The sequence below is a fragment of the Bison bison genome, unplaced genomic scaffold (genome assembly GCF_000754665.1).
Source record: "Bison bison bison isolate TAMUID 2011002044 unplaced genomic scaffold, Bison_UMD1.0 scf7180017864190, whole genome shotgun sequence".
In the NCBI taxonomy this organism is placed as follows: Eukaryota; Metazoa; Chordata; class Mammalia; order Artiodactyla; family Bovidae; genus Bison; species Bison bison.
The window spans coordinates 1,807,298-1,830,816 of NW_011494762.1; the positions used below are offsets into that span (position 1 = coordinate 1,807,298).

The window sequence follows — 23,519 nt, forward strand, 5'->3', positions numbered from 1 at the left end:
CCCGGGGAGCCTCTTCGGCTTCTCGCTGGCGATGCACTGGCAGCTGCAGCCTGAGGACAAGCGGCTGTGAGTTCCCGACTCTGTCCACCCCACCCGGGCCCCGGCCCACGCGCGAACCAGGTCGAAGGCTCTCCGCGTTCCCGCCGGCCGGCCCTGCCCGGTCCGGCACTCCGCAGGCTCCGGGGGGAGCGGGGCCCGGCGCTCCGCGCGCTCCCCTCCGGCCCCGCCTGGCGCGGCGCCTTCCCCAGTTCAGCCCCGGAAAGAGAACCCGGGGGCCGACTCTGCACACCGCGGCCCCGGTGCCAGGCGGGGCTGTCCTCGGACCCGGGAGAGTTTACTTTTTTTTTTTTTTAAACAAAGTGCTTTCCGGCGATCCTTCCCTCCGGGCATGTTTGCTGGGAACCCGGCAGGTGGCACGCTTTGCTGAGCTTCACGTGTGTATTGAGCTGGCCGGGTAGGGGTGACTTGGGGTGGAGGAGGGTCGCTGTTTTCGCTGCGGTGAGATGACTGAGAGGGTCGTTAGGGAGATCCAGGCCTTTCCCAAACTCACAGAGAACACCCGGCTCCCCAGCAGACTCGCGCGCCTCGCAGAAGTTGGAAAGCCACCTTTCATCATGTCCTGGGGGGCTTTCCTCGAAGGGCGGCTTCCCCGGTAGGCGAGACTTTTACACGCCTCCCCCGCTTTTAAAAAGATAGAACCAACCAAGCACCTGTTCCGCAGAACTAGATCAGCTGAGAAAACAAGACCCTGTTAGTGGTGTGGCCGACCCCCCACCCCCACCCCGCACAAGCCACAAAGCGTCCGGCGCCACCCGAGACCCGGTGGGCCCCAGCCCTGGGAGGCCCTGCCCGAGGGGTTAAAGCAAAATGTCCGATCTAAGTTGGGGGCTTTGCAAATGAAGTCTGGAAGTGTCAACCCCCGACCCCCCTAACACCATGGCTCAGCGGTGCTCCTCCAGGGAGAAAGTGGAGACCGGCACTGGTAGCTTCTTTTCTTTCTTAGACAGTGTTTGGTTCCCACATGATCAAACTGTTTAGGCAGGAGAGGGTATTTGGGAGCTTAGTGGCTTTAATCGCTGTGGGGCTGCATTCTTGATCTGGGCTACCGAAAAATAAACTCACAAAAGGTCCCGCACCCCCCACCCCCAGCCCTTTGGTTGAGCTGAGGTCCTTCCAGGACCAACAGACCGAAGAATGCAAAGTACAGCTACAGAGGAGAGGACTTTATGAGAGGGGAATGGGGTTTTAGGGCCACAGGGAAAATCTTGATTTCAGTAATTAAGAACTTCGGAATTGGTGAAGGTTGTAGGTGCCTGAATCTTAAAGTCAGATTTTTCTAATAACACCTACCAGTGAAGCAAAGAAATTAGTATGGGGCGGGAAGGCGGGCGGGGGTGGGGTGGGGGGGGGGGGTGGTCTGCAGGCCTGAGCAGCTGCTTATACTCTTATTTTTTTCTCAGCAGAAATAATTGTGATGCTATAAATTTGAAATGAAAGGTGGTTTCTGTTAACTCAGTTAATGGATGATGTATGGTGTCTCTGAGTACTTGAATGTGTAGATGAGCATTCACCCATATGGAGAATGAACTTGTTAGTGCAGAAATGACCACGGGCCAGCAGAGGGAATATATTCTCCTTGGCATTCTCTGCACCAGTCCTCTACTGAAGCTGGTGGTTTCCTTGAAATACTTGTTCAAGCAAACATTGTGAAGGGGAAGTAGTAGGGCGGAAAGTTATCTGTGGGGGTGGAGACTTGCAAAAGGTAGTTTCAGCCAGGATCTCTGTTGTCACCAAGGTTAGCGGTGTGCTTGCTCAAACTTGTTCTTGCTGGTGGGCTTCTCTGCTGTTAGACCTGCTGCAGGTATGTAAGAAGGAGCCTGTGTTTGGGGGCTGATACCTTCTAGAAATGCTCTTCTTAGGGACTGATAGAGAGGAGTGGCCCACTTTAAGGGAACTGTATCTTTCTCTGGACCTGGGAGTGTGGCAATAGCCCTCTCTAGGGGGCTGTGATTTATGTCAGGTGCCACGCCCCCACCTTCTTTTGGTAAAGTAATCTGGCAGCACTGGCCTCACCCAGGAGAACCCGTACACACAGGCCATACCCATAGTAGTTATCACCTTTGTCAGTAAAGGATGTGGGTGTAAAGCAACAGCCAGTGAGGTTGAGACCCCACAGTTTATGGGCCAGCTTCCTAAACTCTGCACTTACTGGGAGTTTTTCAGGGCACTGGTGAGAGAGACCTAAGCTCAAAATTCTTTCTTGGTATTTTGCAGCTGTTACTTTGAGCCTTGGTGTTTTTATCTGTAAAATGGAGCTATTACTGCTCAGTAGGCTTGTGAGGATTAAGAGATAACATGCAAAGTGCCTAATTCCTGACTGGCATGGGTATTTGCTGACTAAATGGTAGTTGTTAATGGTGATGCATTTAGAAGCAGTAACTGAACTCCTCCTGTGTGCCTGTGACTCTGCAGGTGTTAAACATCCTGTGAGTCTCACTCTGCCAGAGAGTAGAGTCGAAGGTTTATTGGCATTGGGTAAGTTAAACTTAATCACTTTTATGAACCCCATTTTCAAAGCATTTTAACTTTAATCAATCTTAGATTTACAGCAAAAGTAAATGTCTCAAGAGACTTCATTGAGGCAGAAGACGTAAAATATCAAAGATGTGTGAGCATATCAGATGAATGCAGTGTTGTGGGAACAAACCATAGAATTTTGTGGGTTAAACTTTCTACAATGCTGTTTAAATATTTCATATCTTAAACTCTAAGATTTTATAACAGAATAATATTGTATCTGAGAGCCTTAAAACAGTAACTAAAAGAGCCTTAAAACAGTTTGTTGTTTAGTTACTAAGTCGTATCTGACTCTTTCTCTTTCCTTAAGATTTTCTAGGCAAGAATACTGGAGTGGGTTGCCATTTCCTTCTCCAGGGGATCTTCCTCACCCAGGGATCAAACCCATGTCTCCTGCTTGGCAGGCAGATTCTTTATGTCTGAGCCACTGGCTATTCCTAAAACTTTGGGGACTGTAAAACTGAAATAGTGATCATAAAACTTCACTGGGCTTTTTAGGCTAGATATTAAAGAAGTTTGGCTGAGTTACTGAGGTCAGGATCTAAGGTTGAGTCACCCCCAATGAGGTAGAAAGTATGGGATGGTATCTGTGGGTATGTCCATCCTGTGAGTCAGCCCTTTTTACTCTTCTGGGAGGAGCTGAGTCTGTGTGATTGCAGGACAGAATCCAGAAGGAACAGATCTTTAAGTTATATCTGCGATGCTGGGAGTGATGCTGGGCTTATCCCAATTGACACTTTCTTTTTGGGAACTTCCTGATCTCCACTGTCTTCCTAAGGCCGACCAGCCCCACTGGCGCTTCTGTTTTGACTCTACAATGTTTACTCTTGGTTTTTCTCACACTTGTGATGCTCTTGCTCTTAAAATCAATTTTACTGAACTAGAGATCGTCTAGTCCAGCTAGATGAAGAAACTTTATAGATGAAGAAACTAAATCTGAAAGTTAAAGAAATGTCTATAGTCTCGTGAGTGCTTAAGCAGAATCTTAACAGAATCTGGATTTGAACTTGGCATTTCTGACTCATGCTCATTTCACCTCTAAAAGGAAAAGTCAAACGTGTCCTTCAGACCTGGAGAAAATGAGTTTTGGAAATGTACTATGTTAGGTTGATTTATTAAACCACTCCCCACGTGGGTCAGGGCTGTCTATTTAAATATCTGTGCCTGGACTCTCCTCCTATGGACACTTATTCCACCTGGCCTTGGATCAGCTTCTGGGTCCTTCCTTCTTTGCCTGTCATTCCTTCCCCTTCTGAAAAAGCCCAGTGAGGAGCCAGCTGGGGATCAGAACTACATCCAGGATGTGTACCTAAGCACTCACTTCCTTGCATTCATTCAGAGTGCCCTGTGGCCCAGGGCCATCATCCAGGGACTGTCTCGGTCACCTTGAGTCCTGAGAGTGGAGAAAGAGCCAAAATGGGCTGGGAGACTTAGAGGAGATCTTAGGACTCTGCAAGAAAGCAGAAATAGACAAGTTTAATTTTAACACAGGCTGGTCTCGTGAGTCCATCCAAGTCATGACTTAGGGTTTACAAAAAAAAGTCAGTATTTTTGTGATATGAATAATAATATCAGGAAAGTCAGGTGAAATGCTCATGTAAAAAAGCTTTACATTATTTTAAAGAATCAGTTACTATGTTCTTAGTTGTATAATTCCCTATTTTAGCATAACAATATTGTTGTTGTTGTTCAATGGCTCTAAGTCTTATCAACTCTGTGACTCTATGCACTACAGCACGCCAGGCTCCTCTGTTCTAAACTATTGGAATTTGCTCAAATTCATGTCCATTGAGTTGGTGGTGCTATCAGTAATATCAGGATTTAAGCTTTGTCACCAAGTAGTACTGGAACTGTGATGCATGGATTCCCTTAGACCTTGACTCAGCCTAAGGACAGAGTGACAGGTGAATGCAATGCCCTGGCACTTTCAAGATAGATACTGGAGGCATAATAGAACATACTATCCTGTGCTTAGATGACAGGGTCAGTTTTCCCTGGAACGCTGGTTAATTCCAAGTCAGTCCATCCTGAAGAACATCATCATGTTGTAAGAACCAGTTTGCCTTTCTCCATGAAAGCCTTTTGAGCCCAATCCATACTACATCACGTCCTCTTCCTTTGAGTGTCTGTAGTCCTTACTGTCGTGTGCCTGACAGCTCTGATGGTTTTATATTATTTAATTATGTAATATTTAACTGTTGTCTGCCATTTTCAGAGTATGGTCTAATCCCGCCTAGGTGGATAATAGGTTATGTGAGGGCAGGGGTCTTATGTTCATTTCTTTGCCTGATAGCACCTTGAATATGCCTTGCAAATAAAATGGAGTTAGAGCTATCTGCTCTGTTTAACTTGTGCAATCAACTTCTCTGGCTCAGGGTAGAGAGGGAGAAATCCCTTTATTTAATGGTCTGCGCTTCTGGAACTTAGCGTATACATTGCTCTCTGCTGCCTCCAGGGAAAGGGGAGCTATAGTGGTAATGCAAAGAGACATCAAAGAGGTTCAGTTCAGTTTAGTCGCTCAGTCGTATCTGACCCTTTGCTCAAAGAGGTTAACTCTTGGTTTTTTGAGTTCTCAAGGGCCCAAGGCCCTGCTAAGGGCTTTTTATGAGTGATTTTTAATTACACTTGACTTTTGCCTTAAAGGCACACTTTATAACTTAACCCCAGAAATACAGGCTGACCTATACTGCACTGGGTACGGAGATCTGCTAGTTGTTAAATCAAGACTACATAGAGAAGGGTGGCTGTAGACTAAGGTCCTGAAGCTACTTGACAAGGGTGTGGGGGTCAAATGGAAGTAAGCATGTGAGGGCACGTGTGAATTGATGGCTAAGTATTGGTTACTCATGGTCAGTAAGGGAGTCTTGGATACATGTAGCTCTTTAAGTGCAGTGGTGGGGTAGCTGCCAACCTCCTCCAGTGAGAGCTTTATGTAGAATGGTGATCCAGGTGGCCCACGGGTCAGAATCAGAGTTCTAACGGCCTTTTGAGAGAGTGGTCAAGGTTGAGCCCCCACAGTAATGGGCCCTGGGAGCAGGGCCAGCCCCCTCCTGTGTTTGGGTACAAGTTTAGAATCAAATGATTTTGTCTACAAGGAACTTTCTGGGTTCTCAAACCTGGCTGGTCATCAAGGTAACTTGGAGAATCTGTTTGTAAAAATATAATTCGAGGCTTACTAAGTCGTGTCCAACTCTTGTGACCCCATGGACTGAGCCTTTCAGGCTCCTCTGTCCATGGGATTCTCCAGGCAAGAATACTGGAGTGGGAAAAAAAAAAAAAAAAAAGAATACTGGAGTGGGTTGCCATTTTCCTTCTCCAAGTTTGAGGTCAGGCCAGATCTATTATACCAGTTTCTATAGGTGTGATCTGAGAATCTGTTCATAACATTCTCTAAGTTTGAGCTAGATGAGCTTTCCATTTTTACCCAGAAGGAACATAATATAATGCATCAGAACAGATTCTAGAGCTGGAGTCTGGATCCCAGTGGATGAGATCAAGTCCTTCTCTACCATTTCCTGCTGTACATTATGCAGAATACTTAACATTCTGCTCCCCATGCCAGTGTGTAGGGGTTTTCCCCACACACCATCGAACCATCCTCAGATACCAGTCAGCTCAGTTCTGTCAGTCTCCCTGGAGATAGCAACAGATCCCGCAGATTAAGGGCTCAGTGCTACATGACTGCCTCCCCCACTTCAGATGCCCACGCCAAGTCCAAGTTGTCCCCTGGGCTTCTGACAGACTGGCTATACATTGGAATTTCCCACGATCCCTGCCTTACTGCTACTGCCAAGTCGCTTCAGTCGTGTCTGACTCTGTGCGACCCCATAGACGGCAGCCCACCAGGCTCCCCTGTCCCTGGGATTCTCCAGGCAAGAACACTGGAGTGTGTTGCCATTTCCTTCTCCAATGCTTGAAAGTGAAAAGTCAAAGTGAAGTCGCTCAGTCATGTCCGACTCAGCGACCCCATGGACCGAAGCCTACCAGGCTCCTCTGTCCATGGGATTTTCCAGGCAAGAGTACTGGAGTGGGTTGCCATTGCCTTCTCCTACCTCGGGTTTGATTAATTTGCTGTAGTGGCTCACAGAACTTGGAGAAGCTTTTTTTTTTTACTAGATTACCAGTGTATTATACAACGATATAACTCAGAAACAGCCAGGTGGAAGAGATGCATAGGGCAAGGAATGGAGGAAGGGTTTAGAGTTTGCATGCTCTGTTCCAGCATGCCCCGCCCCCCCAAATCTCCGTGTGGTTTCCAACCCCAAAGTTCTCCAAACTCCATCCTTTTGAGTTTTTATGGAGGCTTTGATAAATCAATTAGGCACAATTGATTAAAACATTAGCCATTGCGGAGTGAACTCAACCTCCAGCCCTTCCTCCTCCCTGGAGGTCAGGAGGGGGTGGCTGAAAGTTCCAACCCCCTAATAAAGTGCCCCCGCTCCTTAGGTGCAGGCGGAGCCACCTCATTAACATAACAAAGACACCTTTGTCGCTCTCCTTGCTTGGCAAATTCCAAGGGTTTTAGGAGCTCTGTGCCGGGAACAGTAGATGAAAACCAAATGTGTATTATTATAAATCACAATACCTCATCCCCCTAGGTCTCTTTCCTCAGCTGTAAAATGAGGATAATTGTACCTTAGACTAGTCCTGACTCAGAGTAAGCACTTTGTGCATGTTAAATAAATGTGGAAAGCAAGACAGTCAGAGGTGAAGTGCCCATGACATGTTGGGCGAGTTGGTTCTCAGTCCACAGCCTCCACGCTGCCTGGTTTGTGTGGGTGTACTGTCTCTTTGGGGCATCGATTGTGATGATATTCAAGTGTCCATCCTCTGCCTCCATTCTACAGTGACCATGTTGGGAAAGTACATCTCAGGAGAACCATCGCTTGTGGTCTTTTGGTAGCCGTGGCGTTAGATGAACACCAGCAGAGTTTCCACAAGCAGTGGAGGCGAATGGGCAGACTGGTGCAGGAATGACGGGCAGGGACTTTGGGCGTAGAGAACCTACAGAGGGTGGCTTGTGCACATTCAGGCTGGAGTTATTCATAAGGAATACCAAATGTCTGGTTTCCAGATCTTCTCAGACCTCTTGACTTGGAAAGTCACACCCCTCTACTCCCATTCCTGGCAGGCCGGGTAGTGTACACTCCGCCCAGGGCTGGGCTGGTGATGATTTATTTTTCTTAGTCCTTTTTTTGGCATTAATGTATGATAGGAAGGAGCCTGTGCAAAGCTGGATCTGATTTGTCAATAATGAAGCTGCCTAAAGTTGAGAGATGCATGGACAACGTGTGGAAGTCATGTTTTAGCAAATTTTTGTTTATTAAGCTGGTATTTAGAATTGCACACAGATTTCTTGGAACTAAATTAAGAGGCTAATTGTTAACTAGTTGCGAACTTCACCAGTGCTGGTCCCTGTTAGTCTAGTAACAGGGTGGAATGATCACCATCTAAATGGATGCTGTCTGGCTTATCTATTTCACTCAACAGGGCGAGACAATTCTGAATCAGCTCACCTGTTGCATGGTTGGTGTGTTGGCAGAATGATGCCTTCCTTAGGCCACACTGTAGCCGCTGCCCTTCCCCACACCACACACCCACGTCTACACGTGCTGGATTCTACTGTTGGGTACTGCTGTCACTTCATCTAATCCCAAATTGGCGAAAAAACTGTAGGAAACTTTTAAGTCTAGAAAACCAATTAAGTGGTAAGGACAACTGTTCTGAATTAGCTGGAATGGGGAAAGTACCATGAAAGAAAGTGCAGAAGGCAAAAACAAGGGACATGAAGCCATGGTTGTCTGCTCGCATGTTTATTTGCCAACCAGCTGGATATGTTTTGCATGTCATACAATCCGAAGATTACTGTTTTTGAAAAGCCTTTCAGATATGAGAAAAACCTTTTAGAGAAACAGGCTTTATAAGCTTGGGAGTATAGAAATAAAAATAAACCTTGGTATAATTTGCCAGGGGCATACTGGTGATACATAGAATAAACAGACCAAGGGTGATGCCTCTTTACCCTTGGTCTGCGCTTGCTCTGCTTGGGGATATCAGTGTTGCTCCAGTTTCTACATTTTGAAAAGGACATTCATTTGTACGGAGGTTATTTTAATCATGTGTGTGTGTCTAAAAGAGAGAGAGATATACACATGATAATAAATGTTTCAGACCCAGAGAGTAGAATGTCACTGAACTGTACGTCGTCTCCTGAACCAAATAACCTCTTCTGTTTGCAGAATCAGAGTCCTTGTCTTCAGGGTATACTGCCATTGATCAAGGGGTCAGTCTTCTGTGGTCTTGATAAAGCAACATGATATAAAGTTAACTGGAGGATCCCATCCATGGGAGCTGTGGTATATGTGTGGAATGATAGTTCCTTAGTGTGAATGGCCCACTGGGTAGCACAGGGAATTTGAAGTTTTGTATTCCCTCTCTCCTGAGGAAAGTGAAAAAAAATTTTTTTTTCTTGGGTTCCCTTCCCACTGATATGACCCCTCCCTTCCATCCCACTTCCTGACAATGTAGTTCCATCTGTCCCTCGAGTACAAAGGGAAATGGAAATGTTTAGAATTCTACAAGGCCCAGAGAGATTGGAGATAGAGAGGAGAAGATATTTAAAATACTTGGAGGAGATGTGCAGTGTTGAAAACCTGTTGTTTGGGCTTCAGGAATCCAGAGGCCTTGGGGTGCCTAGTGAGAGTAGGCCCACAGGCCAACTTAGAACAGTACTCAGGAAAGTTGAGAGCTGGCTTTCACTGGTGATAAAGAGTCTTATGGAAACCCGCAAGTGTAAAAGGAGGTGGATATGGACTCTGTTGGATCTTCTAGAGGCTCAAGGATAGAGTCCTGGGGAGAACTGAAGGAGAAGCCCCTGAATTAGATGGTCCAAACCTCAAGGGAGGACTTCGGGGGCCAGCTGGAGAAGTGTTTGACTGCCCAGCACATAGTAAAGTCTTTTCAGATTCCATATCAGATCAGCCAGTTTAGAAAGAAAAGTACTTTCTAAGCCTTGTATCAGAAAGGGCCCAAGGCTGTAATAGGGCCCAAGGCTGAGAAAGGGTTTGGGGAGTGTGGAGGGGCATTCGTGGGACCCTTGCTCACAGGATAACCCTATGAGATGAGCCCTGAGACACGAGGATCCCCTCAGCTTAGCTGGAGTAGGAAATGGTTGGCTGTCAGGTAGCCAGGAAGACTTCATGGAGCAGGCACAAGCCATGTCAGTACTGGGGGAAAAGTATTTCTGGCAGTGAGAGCAGCAGGTGCAAAGGCCCTGGGGCAGAAGCATGTTCAGGAGCAGCAAAGAAGCCTGTAGTCTCCTTGGAGCCAGATTGTGGAGAGCCTTATAGGTCATTGGAAGGCTAGTTTTTACTCTTGAATGAGATGGGAAGCCATTGGAGGATGCTGAGAAGAGTGTGACATGTTCTGACTTAGATTGTGCATGGATTCGCTAGCTACTGTTGCTAAGTCACTTCAGTCCTGTCTGACTCTTTGTGACCCCATGGACTATGCCCCGCCAGGCTCATCTGTCCATGGCATTTTCCAGGCAAGAATACTGGAGTGGGTTGTCCTGCCCTTCTCTAGCTACTACATTATTGGGAACACTCAAGTACAGATGTAGTGATCTTAATTATGAAAGTCCTTTTAAATAATAGGTAAGAGATGATAGTGGTTTGGCCCAAGGTAGTAGGAAGATAGTGAGAAGTGGATGCATTCTGGATATGTTTTGAAAGTAGAGTGAATAGGATTTCCTATGGACCAGTTAAAGAGAGAAAAGCTAGAAGGATAAAGTTATCATACAGTGGTTTAGAGTGGACTATAAAAATAGAGTTGAGGAGGAGAGCAGGAGTTTAATTTTGGAGATTATAGTTTTGAGATGTCCAGATATCAAGTGGAGTTGTTGAGTAGGCAATTGAATGAGTGTGAAGTTTGGATGGAAAGGTTTGGATTGGAGATACAGACGGTGGAGCCATAGTTCTAGGTTGTATTCGGAGCTGTGGACCAAATGAATGAGATCACCAAGGAGGAGAGGCTAGAGACTAAGGACAGACCTGCAGGGTATTCTCTCATATAGAGTGGAGATGTGGGACCCAGCACCAGGCATGAAGAGGAATGGCCAGCAAAGTAGGGAACTAGGCAACGTGCTGTCCTGGAAGCCACATGATGAAGGTGGTTTAGAGAGGGAGTGATCAATCAGTTGTGTCAAATAGCACTGAGATTTGATCCCTGGCACAGCAATATGGAGGCCGTGGGTGACCTGATCAGAGCTCTTGTGGAGTGGAGCAGGAGCCGTGCCTGGTGTGGGCTGGTGAGAGACTCAGTTCAGTTCAGTTGCTCAGTCGTGTCCGATTCTTTGCGACGCCATGGACTGCAGCATGCCAGGCCTCCCTGTCCATCACCAACTCCCAGAGTTTACTCAAACTCATGTCCATCACGTTGGTGATACCATCCAACCATCTCATCCTCTGTCATCCCCTTCTCCTCCTGCCCCCAATCTTTCCCAGCATCAAAGTCTTTTCCGATGAGTCAGTTCTTCACATCAGGTTGCCAAAGTATTTGAGTTTCAGCTTCAGCATCAGTCCTTCCAGTGAATATTCAGGACTAATTTCCTTTAGGATGGACTGGTTGGATCTCCTTGCAGTCCAAGGGACTCTCGAGAGTCTTCTCCAACACCAGGTGAGAGACTAGAAGATGAATTGGAGGTCCTGGAGAGGGGAGCAGAGCAAGAGCTGGAGGAATCGAGAGGGAATTTTATTTTATAATTGGAGGAAGTGACAGTGAGGGGGTTTGTTGATAAGGAGAGTTCAACAGAAAGGGAGAGGTGAACACAGGAGTCGGGAGACTTGATGGTGTGATGTCTGTGCGTGGGTGAGAGGGACACATTGTGGGGAAGGTTACCTGGTTACTGGAGAACCGGAAACTCATCAACCGCAGAGTAAAGGGGCGCACATGCAGGTCGGTGGGTAGTTATCATGGTGGGAGACTGTGAGTGTTTTTTTGGTTGCTTTTAATTTCTCAGTAAATAATAATATATCATTACAGTGGCTCAATGATTAAGAATCCACCTGCAATGTGGGAGACTTGAATTCGATCCCTGGGTTGGGAAGATCCCCTGGAGGAGGGCACGGCAACCTACTCTAGTATTCTTGCCCAGAAAATCCCATGGACAGAGGAGTCTGGCAGGCTACAGTCCGTGGGGTTGCAGAAGAGTTGGAGATGACTTAGTGACTCAACAACAAACATAAGTTACTCAGCATCTGTAGAGACATTTGCCTTACAGGAGTAAGAACTTTGTTCTACAGGCAAAGGAATGTAGGGTTTGAATCTCAGCTGCTTCACACTCTGTTGATTTGATCTTGGGCGAATTGCTTGTCCTCATCAGTGAAATTGAGGCAGTAATGAAAACTGCCTCATAGAATTGTCAAGATGAAACGTAGTTAGTAGGAAGCCCTGAGCATCATGCCCATTACTTCCAATAAACACCAGCCTTTACTGTCGCAGGTGCCTTAAAGTAAAGTAGTAGTCAGGATCCCCTCACATGGGGGAGTTCTGTAGCTGTTTTTACAGTCTGGCAGACAGCGGAATTTACCCTTTAGGGGTCAGATCAAAGGTTAAGTTGCCCCCAGAGGTGGGGGAAGTTCACAGATGGATGGGGACTATCACATTGCCTTAAAGAGGGGCGCTTGGAAGAAGTAAGAGGACATGACAACAAAGGTAAACTCTGTAAGTATTTCCAGTTTCTTAGGCCATATTTGAGCTCCAGAGAACCACAGCTGCTTATTGGGTTGGCCAAAAAGTTCATTTGGGTTTTTTGTCAGATGTTATAGGAAAACCTGAGCAAACTTTCTGGCCAACTGGATATTTTGTTAGCCTCTTACAAAACTCACTTTATGTGTTGGATGGAGGTCTCTCATATGGGAGTATCTGCAGCTCCCACACCTAGTTCCGTCTCAGACAGCATGGCATCCGTGTGTCCTGCGTGCCAGGTGGACACACAGGGCGCCAGGGCGCGGCTTCCGGTTCCCTACTCCCTGCCTGATCAATGGTCTTCCTGATCATCCTCAACAAGCACAGCGTTCACCGTGTGCGTTGAACAAGGATGATGTGTGGCCTTGTTGAGTTGTAAGGGATGGAGAAAACTGAATGGCACTGGGGATTCTAAAGTACTGGCAATTTTCAGTCTTCTTTCAAGATTAGTGGTATTGGCTAAAAAGGTGACGAGGTAATTCTGAATCTGAAAGGAAGGACAGTATCTCTGCAGTTACGCAAGAGTGTGACTCACAGGACCTTCGAACCCTTGTCCTGGTGTGTGCCACAGATTCATTAGGGAACATCTTCTGGAGGTGGTGTGGTGGTGAGTTACTTAAAATAAAAAAGTTGTCTCAGTGTAGTGCAGGTTGAAATATGAGTAAGTTTTTAAATATAAAGCATAAGACTTTTAATGACAGTTCAAGCTTTTGGTGGTCACCTTGGGCTGTGCTCCCAAACTCAGTCATCTCCTCCCTCATTCAGGACTTCCGTGAAAATGATTGACGGGCTGACTGGCTCAACCCTTTATCTACAGAAGTGCAACTGATCCCCAGGAAAGTTGAGTGACAGCTGGGTAGTGGCAGTGTGAGTCCTGAAACCTACCTGCTCCATGCCCAGTCCACTCAGTGCTATGCCATACACGTGAACATCTTGGTAGCCAATTCCTGGAACTAAATCTGTACTGGCTGATCTTGCTCTTAACGGAACAGTATCTGACAGTTTGAAATGTTCTTCTCCCATAGTGGCCTGGTATAGCGATAGCAAATACACAGCCACTGTTGCCCTTCCACCTGCTAACTGGGGACACTCCACACAACCACAGCACTTCTTCCAGCTGAGTCTCCGAATTCTCCAGGCCAGCGTTAGTTAGCTGATGTAGATGTGGGTGTTTGCACGTAAGACAGCATAGCATCTTAGTTGCTCTCATGGCCTGGCCAAATTCTGTACATGTGGAAGATACTCTCTTCATGTCTGTTGGAGGGACATTATCCCTCCTGGTTTGTGAGCTTATGAGGAAGGCTGATGGCTTGTCCATTTCTGGTTCCAATCTAATAGAAATGGCACCCAAAAGGCATTTGTTAAGTTCTTTGAAAGTACATGGAAGTACATGGAAGCCTTGTGGAAAATAGTAAGATGACAGTTTCTTTAGAATGATCCTTTATATCCTGGTACTAATACTACTACTACTTAAAAAAATAAAAAAACTGGTGAAATACACATGAAATCTATCATCTTAACCATTTTAAAGTGTCCAGTAGTTAAATATATCCACATGGTTGTGAAATCCTAGCACCCCATAGACTACTAGAGTACTCAGAAATCAGGATGGCCCTGTTATGAGACCATCAAATATTGATAAACCAAACTTACTTAAACATAGAATTGTGCTTAATTATATCATCTGATGTGATATTCTAACAAAGGTTAGTGGCAATGGAATTAAAAGTTTAACAAATTTATGGTGTTAAAAATTCCATCTCCTAGCTTAGTATGTGTTTTCCAATCTGGTAAAGGATGCCTCCTGATTGATTTCAACCATTGTGCCCCTTGCTCCATTTGTGGAGCAAGCAATCTGATCTGATCTGATTTAAAAAAAAAAAACAAAAAACCCCCAAACCTGGCTGTTCCTTTTGTCTTGCTACTTTTCCTAACTACCTCTTCAATTCAGTTCAGTTCAGTTGCTCAGTTGTGTCCGACTCTTTGCGACCCCATGAATTGCAGCACGCCAGGCCTCCCTGTCCATCATCAACTCCCGGAGTTCACTCAAACTCACGTCCATCGAGTCAGTGATGCCATCCAGCCATCTCATCCTCTGTCGTCCCCTTTTCCTCCTGCCCCCAATCCTTCCCAGCATCAGAATCTTTTCCAATGAGTCAACTCTTCGAATGAGGTGGCCAAAGTACTGGAGTTTCAGCTTTAGCATCTTTCCTTCCAAAGAACACCCAGGACTGATCTCCTTTAGAATGGACTGGTTGGATCTCCTTGCAGTTCAAAGGACTCTCAAGAGTTTCCAACACCACAGTTCAAAAGCATCAATTCTTTGGTGCTCAGCTTTCTTCACAGTCCAGCTCTCTCGCATCCATGCATGACCACTGGAAAAACCATAGCCTTGACTAGACAGACCTTTGTTGGCAAAGTAATGTCTCTGCTTTTGAATGTGCTATCTAGGTTTGTCATAACTTTCCTTCCAAGGAGTAAGCGTCTTTTAATTTCATGGCTGCAGTCACCATCTGCAGTGATTTTGGAGCCCAAAGAAATAAAGTCTGACACTGTTTCCACTGTTTCCCCATCTATTTCACATGAAGTGATGGGACCAGATGCCATGATCTTAGTTTTCTGAATGCTGAGCTTTAAGCCAACTTTTTCACGCTTCTTTTTCACTTTCATCAAGAGGCTTTTGAGTTCCTCTTCACTTTCTGCCATAAGGGTGGTGTCATCTGCATATCTGAGGTTATTGCTATTTCTCCCGGCAATCTTGATTCCAGCTTGTGCTTCTTCCAGTCCAGTATTTCTCATGATGTACTCTGCATATAAGTTAAATAAGCAGGGTGACAGTATACAGCCTTGATGTACTCCTTTTCCTATTTGGGACCAGTCTGTTGTTCCATGTCCAGTTCTAACTGTTGCTTCCTGACCTGCATATAGGTTTCTCAAGAGGCAAGTCAGGTGGTCTGTTATTCCCATCTCTTGAAGAATTTTCCACAGTTTATTGTGATCCACACAGTCAAAGGCTTTGGCATAGTCAATAAAGCAGAAATAGATGTTTTTCTGGAGCTCTCTTGGCTTTTCAATGATCCAGTGGATGTTGGCAATTTGATCTCTGGTTCTTCTGCCTTTTCTAAAACCAGCTTGAACATCTGGATGTTCATGGTTCACGTATTGCTGAAGCCTGGCTTGGAGAATTTTGAGCATTACTTTACTAGCAAGTGAAATGAGTGCAATCTTGCTGCTGCTGCTGCTGCTGCTAAGTCGCTTCAGTCGTGTCTGACTCTGTGCAACCCCATAGATTACAGCCACCAGGCTCCCCCGTCCCTGGGATTCTCCAGGGAAGAACACTGGAGTGGGTTGCCATTTCCTTCTCCAATGCATGAAAGGAAAAGTGAAAGTGAAGTCGCTCAGTCATGTCTACTCTTAGCGACCCCATGGACTACAGCCTACCAGGCTCCTTTGTCCATGGGATTTTCCAGGCGAGAGTACTGGAGTGGGTTGCCATTGCCTTCTCCAAGTGCAATCTTAGTAGCTTTAAAATGAATCCAATTTTAGTGGCACACCAACTTCAGATGGAGCAGAGGTTTGGTGTGTCAGTAGCACATTTGTGGTTGATGCTCAGGAGGAAGTGTGTGTTCAGGATGTCAGAGTAGACTGACAACTGACCCTGTTGGTCAGGCCAACTTTGGCTTGTCCTGCACTTTTCATTATTCATACCACCCTCCCACCTCCACCCACTTCCTCTGTTGCTGCTGCTGCTGCTAAGTCATTTCAGTCATGTCCGACTCTGTGGGACCCCATAGACCGCAGCCCACCAGGCTCCCCCGTCCCTGGGCTTCTCCAGGCAAGAACTCTGGAGTGGGTTGCCATTTCCTTCTCCAATGCATGAAAGTGAAAAGTGAAAGTGAAGTCGCTCAGTCATGTCCAACTCTTCGAGATCCCATGGATTCCAGCCTAGCAGGCTCCTCTGTTCATGGGATTTTCCAGGCAAGAGTACTGGAGTGGGGTGCCATCGCCTTCTCTGACCCACTTCCTCTAGAGCCCTTTTATCTAATACCTGGGAACAGCTTTATCTTTTTTCTCTTTGGTTTTATAATGATTAATTTCTCTATTGCCTGTTGAATTTAATAGGCTTTCTTTGTTCTTAATGATATTTTCATTATGAAATTTCTGGTAAGCTCTTTGGGAGCTGTCAAAATAGGAGTTTACTGACTGTTCTGAATTGTGGGCCCTCTGAAGGTGGCTTGGGTCTGATTTATCTGTTTGCTTAGAGCTTTAATGTGGAGCCTGACATGTCATTTGTCAAAAATAAAACAAGAATGTGTTTAAAAAGAAATCTGACCTCCACACGCAAACCCATAGGTGTTTTCAGCTGTACAGAGAGTAGTCACATAACCCAGCAATGCTTTTTCGGATTTCTTTACCACTGAAATGACTTACCACCTGCAGAAGTTAGAAAGGAACCCAGGGAGTGATCTAGAAAGGTAGCCCACGTCTTTTTTTTTTATAGATGGAGAATTGGAGGCCTAGGATTTGTCATCGGTCACACAGCCAGCTCCTAAGAGAGCTGCCCCTCCACCCCTCTTCTGCCTGTGTCCAGAGGTCTCTCCTGACTTGAACCCCTGTCTTCTGCTTCTCCTGCCCAGCCCAGCAGGGATCCATCTAGCCAGTATGTCTGTTTTTATAAAAGTGTCACTGGAAAGAAGCTTCAGCTGTTCAAGTTCTACCAAATTTCTTTGAGAATCTGTACTTATCAAAAAGAGTTGCCACCCTGAGTTCCTGAGATGGCCCTGTCTCTGTGAGGATCCCAGCCTGGGCTTGCGGCTGAACATGCAGAAGTGATTGTGTGTTCTCCCAGTGGATCCCCACCCCCTCGCTTTAAATGAAAGGTGAGGTGCTGACTCAGGCTGTGACTCACCCCCGCTCCTCCCTGAGACAGGTGACTGCTGCGGGCGGGGTCGGGCAGTGTCCACAGCATCTAAGACAAAGCCTTTTACTGGACCCTGCAGCTATTTATAAAAGGTGCTCACCGCACTTAAGCCTTGTGTACGAGATGCCCCTGAATGGGGCACATTCATTCCGTTCTAACGAAAGATGTGAGGGGTTAGCATTTTGTATTGTTGCTTCATAGCTGAGACTTCTCCCTGAATGTGTCAATTTCCTGGACTTTTACAGCCAAGGCGGGAGTTCCCCTCTCTGATGTCATTGCATTTTATTCTGTACCTCACTTGACCGCGGTGGAAAGCTTATCCAGCCTCTCAGCTGGTTGGATTTCTTCTCTTCAGTATTATTTCTTTTTCTTCTTTTTTTGGAGGAGTAGAAAGGGGTAGCTTTATTACTTTGCTCGGCAGAAAGGGAGACACTGTGGGCTTCTGCCTCGAAAAACTGTGTGTCCCTCCTCGGTATATTTCCACCTCTGTCCATTACAATAAATTTGCACTGTATTGAAACGCCCAGATGGCCGCACGGTGCCTGGTACACAGTAGGTCTGGGTCTATATGCTTCTCTATTGATGTGTTGTCATGCCTCTGGAATGGGCTGTGAAAGTCAGTCTCTGACTCTTGCTTGCCTGCAGCTGCCTACAGAAAGACAGCACGAGTGAGCTTGTCTTATGCAATTATGAGGTTTGCCTTTTCGTGATTTCTGGGCACTGATTTTTGACTTCCATGATCATCTATCTCTGTCATTTTCTCTGCAAGACTTTTAATGACCCATTGTCCATCAACCAACATCATTTTTAAAATTACATTTTAAATTGATCTTTGAATAGTAATAGAGTCACGTGGTACAAAGATAAGAAAACTAAAACAATCACCCTTGCACTTCTGGTTTCTAGTCGTCCTGCTCTTCTTGGAGGCAACTGTTGTTTTGCCAGCTTATTGTATATGTTTGTATTTGTTTATAAATTTGCAGACAGCTGTGAAAGGATTTATGTTTTTTTACATGTGATAGCATGCCACATGTATTTTTCTGAATCTTCTTTTTTTCTTGGCGTGTTTTAGAGCTTGTTTGATGTAAGTAAAGAATTTATTCAGTAGTTTTAATGTCTACATGTGTTCATTTTTAAGGATGAGCCATGAGTCACTGAACCAATCTGGATATTCCAGTATATTCTAATCTTTTGCTCTTAAAAGCAGTGCTGCTGTTAAGAATTTTATACCTTCCTCTTTTCACCTAGGTAGAGGATCAGTTCCTACGGCAGTTCAGTGATCAGGGCTAATTCTGGAGGTGTGACTGCTCTCCATGACTTTCTATCACAAACTATATCCTACCATCTGATATTATAGGCTTCTCAGCTGGTTGGTTTGCTGGAATCTTTTCAACAGCTAGAGCTGACCCTCTTAAGCCCGAGCTGTTGGATTCCTGATGGCTTCAGCATTTGTGCCCCACCTGGACCTATGCTTGTTAAAAAGTGCTTGTTAAAATTAGAATGGCTTGTTGGAATGTGTGTTGACCGGATACTGATAAGAGCACATGCAGTGCTTCATCACTGCATTAGAGTTTAAAAGGTTATGTGACATTTCATTTGATCCTTGCAACACCCTATGAGAAATCTTAAGAGCATTTCACAGATAACCCGTACGGATGACACCCAGCTAATAGGCGATACAGCCAGGACTTGAACCCACTAGGTCTTCTTGGAACTCCCTCACATTTCCGATTATGGTTTTGACTTAACAGTGTGTTACCGGGCAGGCAAGGCCTGGGCTAGCTGGAGGTATCTGCTATAAGCATGTACTATATTTTCCTGATAATAACAGGTCAAGCAGGACGGATGTTCAGCTAGTGGATGTGGTGCTGGTGGTTTAGTTGCTAAGTCGTGTCTGATTCTTGCAACCCCATGGACTGTAGCCCACTAGGCTCCTCTGTCCATGGGATTCTCCAGGCAGGGATACTGGAGTGGGTTGCCATTTCCTTCTCCAGGGGATCTTCTCGACCCAGGGATCAAACCCAGCTCTGCTGCATTGCAGCGGATTCTTTACCAACTGAGCTGTCATGAAGTAGGGCTAGTTGTTAAGCTATCAAAACACTTCTGGTTGGTTAAAAAAAAAGCTTCCCCCCATCCCCTGAGTGTCCCTTGGCACTGCCTTGGCCAGTCTTCCCATAGGACACCCTTCTCCCGTGTTTCACCACAATTCAGCAACTAATGGGGAAATGCCCTAATATGATAGGCAGTCTGGGATGTTGCTCCAGGGCTACAGTACCATCTGTGCTGCTAATTGGTTTCCACACCATACTGATTGCTAAATATTTTTAAATGCCATGTTTAAATGCAGGAGTAGGTGGCAAACAATGTAAATGTTTTAGCAGTGTAACTTGTCTTCTATAAATATATGTGTACACTTTTTTTTGCCTTTTACAACTTTATTTCAGCATAACTGTGCTCACAGAAATACACTCATATGGGTTAATAGAATGCAGTTTAACTCATCTTAACACAATTTGTACCAAAAACCTGGTACATGGTTTGCTTAAAAAGAATAAAGAATTTGCAGTCTGGTTTTCCATCTATTAAAAGTGTATGTAAAAGATCCTCCATAAAATGCTGCTAAAATGAACAGCAAGAACCTTGAGAAATAAACCTTTTGTTTGTCTCTGAAAAACAATGTGTATTGCACTGTAAAAGTTTGTAAAACTGGCACAACAGAACATTGTTGTAATGTTTCAATGCCATTTTACCAAGTTTAATAACTAATGGATGTTGACAAGGGTGGAGAAAGCCTGTGTATACATGTGAAAATATAGAAGCTATCTGATCTAGTTAATATTACATGTAGATCCCAAATCTACTCAAACCAAGATTCAGATGATTTCTTAAATCTGAATTAACACTTATCAGTCCAATTCATCTGCTGAAGTCAACAAGGAAAAACTCTGCACAATAGCTTGGTTTTTTTTTTGTACAAAAAAGAAAATGGAGTCTCTTCCCCAACTTTTTAGTCTAAAACTACAGCAAAGTATTTCTTCCATTATCATGGGGTGAAAAGCAATGAGGTTACTCAAGCTTTAATCTGAATTAGCACTCAGACACCAGAGTCCCCAGGGTTAAAGACCCTGTGATTTTAGAAGTGACTCTGAAAATAAAATGGCCCTTCTTGGAGGACTAGAGCAAAACATCCGGGAATAGTTAAAAGAAGTCTTACCAAAAAAAATATAGCCCTTTATGAATTACACCTCAGTTTTTTTGAAAAGCCTCAAAGAAGCAGCTCTGAAAAGAGGAAAAAAACATAACTTAAAATATCTTGAAAAGCAACGTGAACGTAGGTTCAGAAGATAGAGATGTATTTTACAAAGTTGCCTAGGATTAGGCTTATAATGTGTTCGAAGTATTTCAACTTTCACTCTAATACTAAACATCAATTTATAAACAATGTATTTACTTTTTATTCCTTTATGAAAAGGGGAAAGTCTAGCTTCAGTCCTATCCAGTGGAAGGGAAACTGAGGGGGGCAGAAAAAAGATTCCAATAGTCCCATGCAAATAGCACATTTTTAAAGGGAAGAACTCCCAACTAGACCAGAAGTTCATATCACTAATGCACTTTTCAATGAAATGATTTTTTAATAAGAACAAATACATAGCATTAGCCTGGCAATCAAGTCCTTGTTTTCTGGAGGAAAGGCCTCAAGTTCTTTCAATGTCCAGTAACAATGTTTTCATAGATCACTTTAATAAGGAGTTTTAATTTCTTTCGTATTTTTGTTTTTGGCATTCTAGTCTTAAAATCTAGATAAGAAAATTAGTCCAATTCTCCTGAAGTCAATTTTTTTTCTTTTGAAGTATCAAAGAATCTTGACTGATTCCCAGTCTCCAGTTTGTACTTAATATGAATATTTTCATATGTAATATGGAAAAGGTAGCGTTTTAATATGTCTTCATGAACATTAAATCTAGTTGTTAGAAAGGTTTAACTAGCTTTATAATTTGATTTTAAAACATATTTACAGCTTGATCTGTTTGTCAGATTGTCAGAACTGAGGATTCACCTAGAATTCAACGTCATTTACAAATACCTGCTATGTATAAAAAATGCACTGCAATAATATACAACCTATTCATGTCTTGAGAGAAATATGCTTTTTTTTTTAATCTGCTTTAAATCTTTGGCCACCTAGTCAATTCCAGGTTCAAATATCTTTTACCTTAAATTTCACTCTTCAGATTAACTAGCTTTCCACCCACGCTTTAATACTTTTTCCTAATCTTTCTTGTTGCATTGCCAAACCCTGAAACCTGCCTCAGAGATCACCAGAAAAAACAAATAAACAAATATAAAGCGATTACTTCAGAATAGAACATGGGGGATAAGAATCAAGATTCCCTTATGGAATCATACTTTATTGTGCTGTTATGAATAACTTACCAGCATATGTGTATACTTTAAATGGTGTTTTTGTTGTGGTTCCCAGCATCTTGTTTCTAAATCCTTTTGTCACCTGAAAAATTTATTTTGGTTTTGCTTTTGTGTAGTTTTTGTTGTTGCTCCTGGATATGAAAGTCTGGGTGGCTGGTCTGAGGTGTCAGGGACCCCAGGACTCATTCTCCTTGCTGCCCCACCAGGCCTCAAGCTCATAGTCCACGATGGTAGCATCTGCACTCTAGGCAGGATGGACAGAGGGACAAAGAAGAGAGCTGAGGCCCATATGTCCGCACTTTCAGAGACGGCTCCTGGAGGCAGTGGTGTGCCACTAGGTCAGAGTCCTGGTCTGCAGCACCGAATTACACGGCACGGCCAGCAGGGAAGGGAGGCTGGGCTGAGTAGTCTTTCTTCAGGGTGGCCTTATGCCCAGCTACAAATTCTTTTACTATGGAAAAAGGGGAAAACCGGCCCTGGGTACCAGCCAATGGTCTCTGGCACAGCAACTAAGCCTGTTGCTTTAGTTATCTCATTTAAAAAATAAACTATGTGATCATACTCGTTTCCTTTTCAAAACATTGAAAAATCTGGATTTCCTAAGCTATTGAAACATTCAAATGGATATGCTGACCTACCAGGTGTGTGCTTGTTAAATGTACCTTTTCTTGGTTTTTATTAAAAGTATTTGACTGAAACTTGGTAGAAATGGAAATGTCGCTTTTTCCTTCACAAATGAGCTATTTGGTAACAGCCTTTAAGAAATGAATCTTTTTTTTTTTGAGTTAGCACTGACTATACACTTAGTCTACTGGCATAGAAAAACTGTATAGTAACAACATACTTGCATTTAAAATCATGAAATGCAATGATAATGATAAAATTTCATTTACCAGAAATTCACTAAATGCCTATGTACCGAGTACTGTGTGCAGTTCAAGGATAGAAGGGTGCGCTCACGGTCCAGTTCAGACAGGTCCTTGGACTTGGTTTCTTGAAAGGACAATTCACTAGAAGGACAAACGTGATTTGATTTGGCAACTGGGAAGTCAGGTATCTGACAATTCAGAAGCACAGAAAGTGAGCAAGTGGCACTTTGGACAAGCAGCTGCTTTGTGAAACTGAAAGAACAGGATTGCTGGGAGATTTTCATTCTTCCTGTTCTTACTACAGCAGATAAAAGCATTTTATCAAAAGCATTTTTATCATAACTTCTTGAGTGATGTCTTACTGGTAATGAGTTGCTTGGTCAGCTTAAAAAACTGCTTTGCATCTGATGATTTAATTTTTTAAAATAACCTGGTTATATGTTTATACTTTTATCATTTTCTGTTGAAGTGGAATTCTTGGCCATTCTCCATATAGGCTAGTATCTGTTATGATTTTGTCTTATTGGGTGCTAATTATATTCTTTTTCCTTGAGATTATTTCAATCTTTGTTGTTGGGAGATTAGAAGCAAGTGTTGAACCAAGGTTGTTCCAAAAATTGATGCCAGGGCTGGAACCAGAATTCCTTCCCCATCCCCTTCTCCATGTTGCTATCTGACTGCTGTTGTTGGCATTCCAGTTAAATAGTTGAAATTGGTGCTAGGATTTCACATTTTCCACCCCTGGTTGATAGTGGAGGTTTCTGAGCCAGAAGAGGAGTTGCATGTTGTGGGTGATAAAAACATGTTCTGCTTTGGGTGTTTCTTTATTGCATGAGTGCTCTTGTTCTTGGTCAGTGACACACCTGTTTAAAACCTACCAAGTCAGGTAAGAACTAGACCCTCAGGCTCAGGCGTTGCAGGAGTTTCATAGTCACTGGAGACTGAATTTAGTAACAGCATGTTTCTCCAAGGAGACAGGA

At 44.3% G+C, this 23,519-nt stretch overlaps 1 protein-coding gene across 1 annotated transcript in view; it reads left to right on the plus strand.

Annotated features, from left to right (window-relative positions):
• Positions 1 to 4: 4 nt before the first annotated feature.
• ITGA6 (integrin, alpha 6) overlaps positions 5 to 23,519 on the plus strand; it is a gene marked incomplete at its 5' end in the record, with an annotated part of 87,811 nt that continues 64,296 nt past the window's right edge. The window contains one exon of the mRNA XM_010843849.1: positions 5 to 66. Within this exon, the coding sequence (XP_010842151.1) occupies positions 5 to 66 (62 nt within the window). The remainder of the gene's footprint in view (positions 67 to 23,519) is intronic.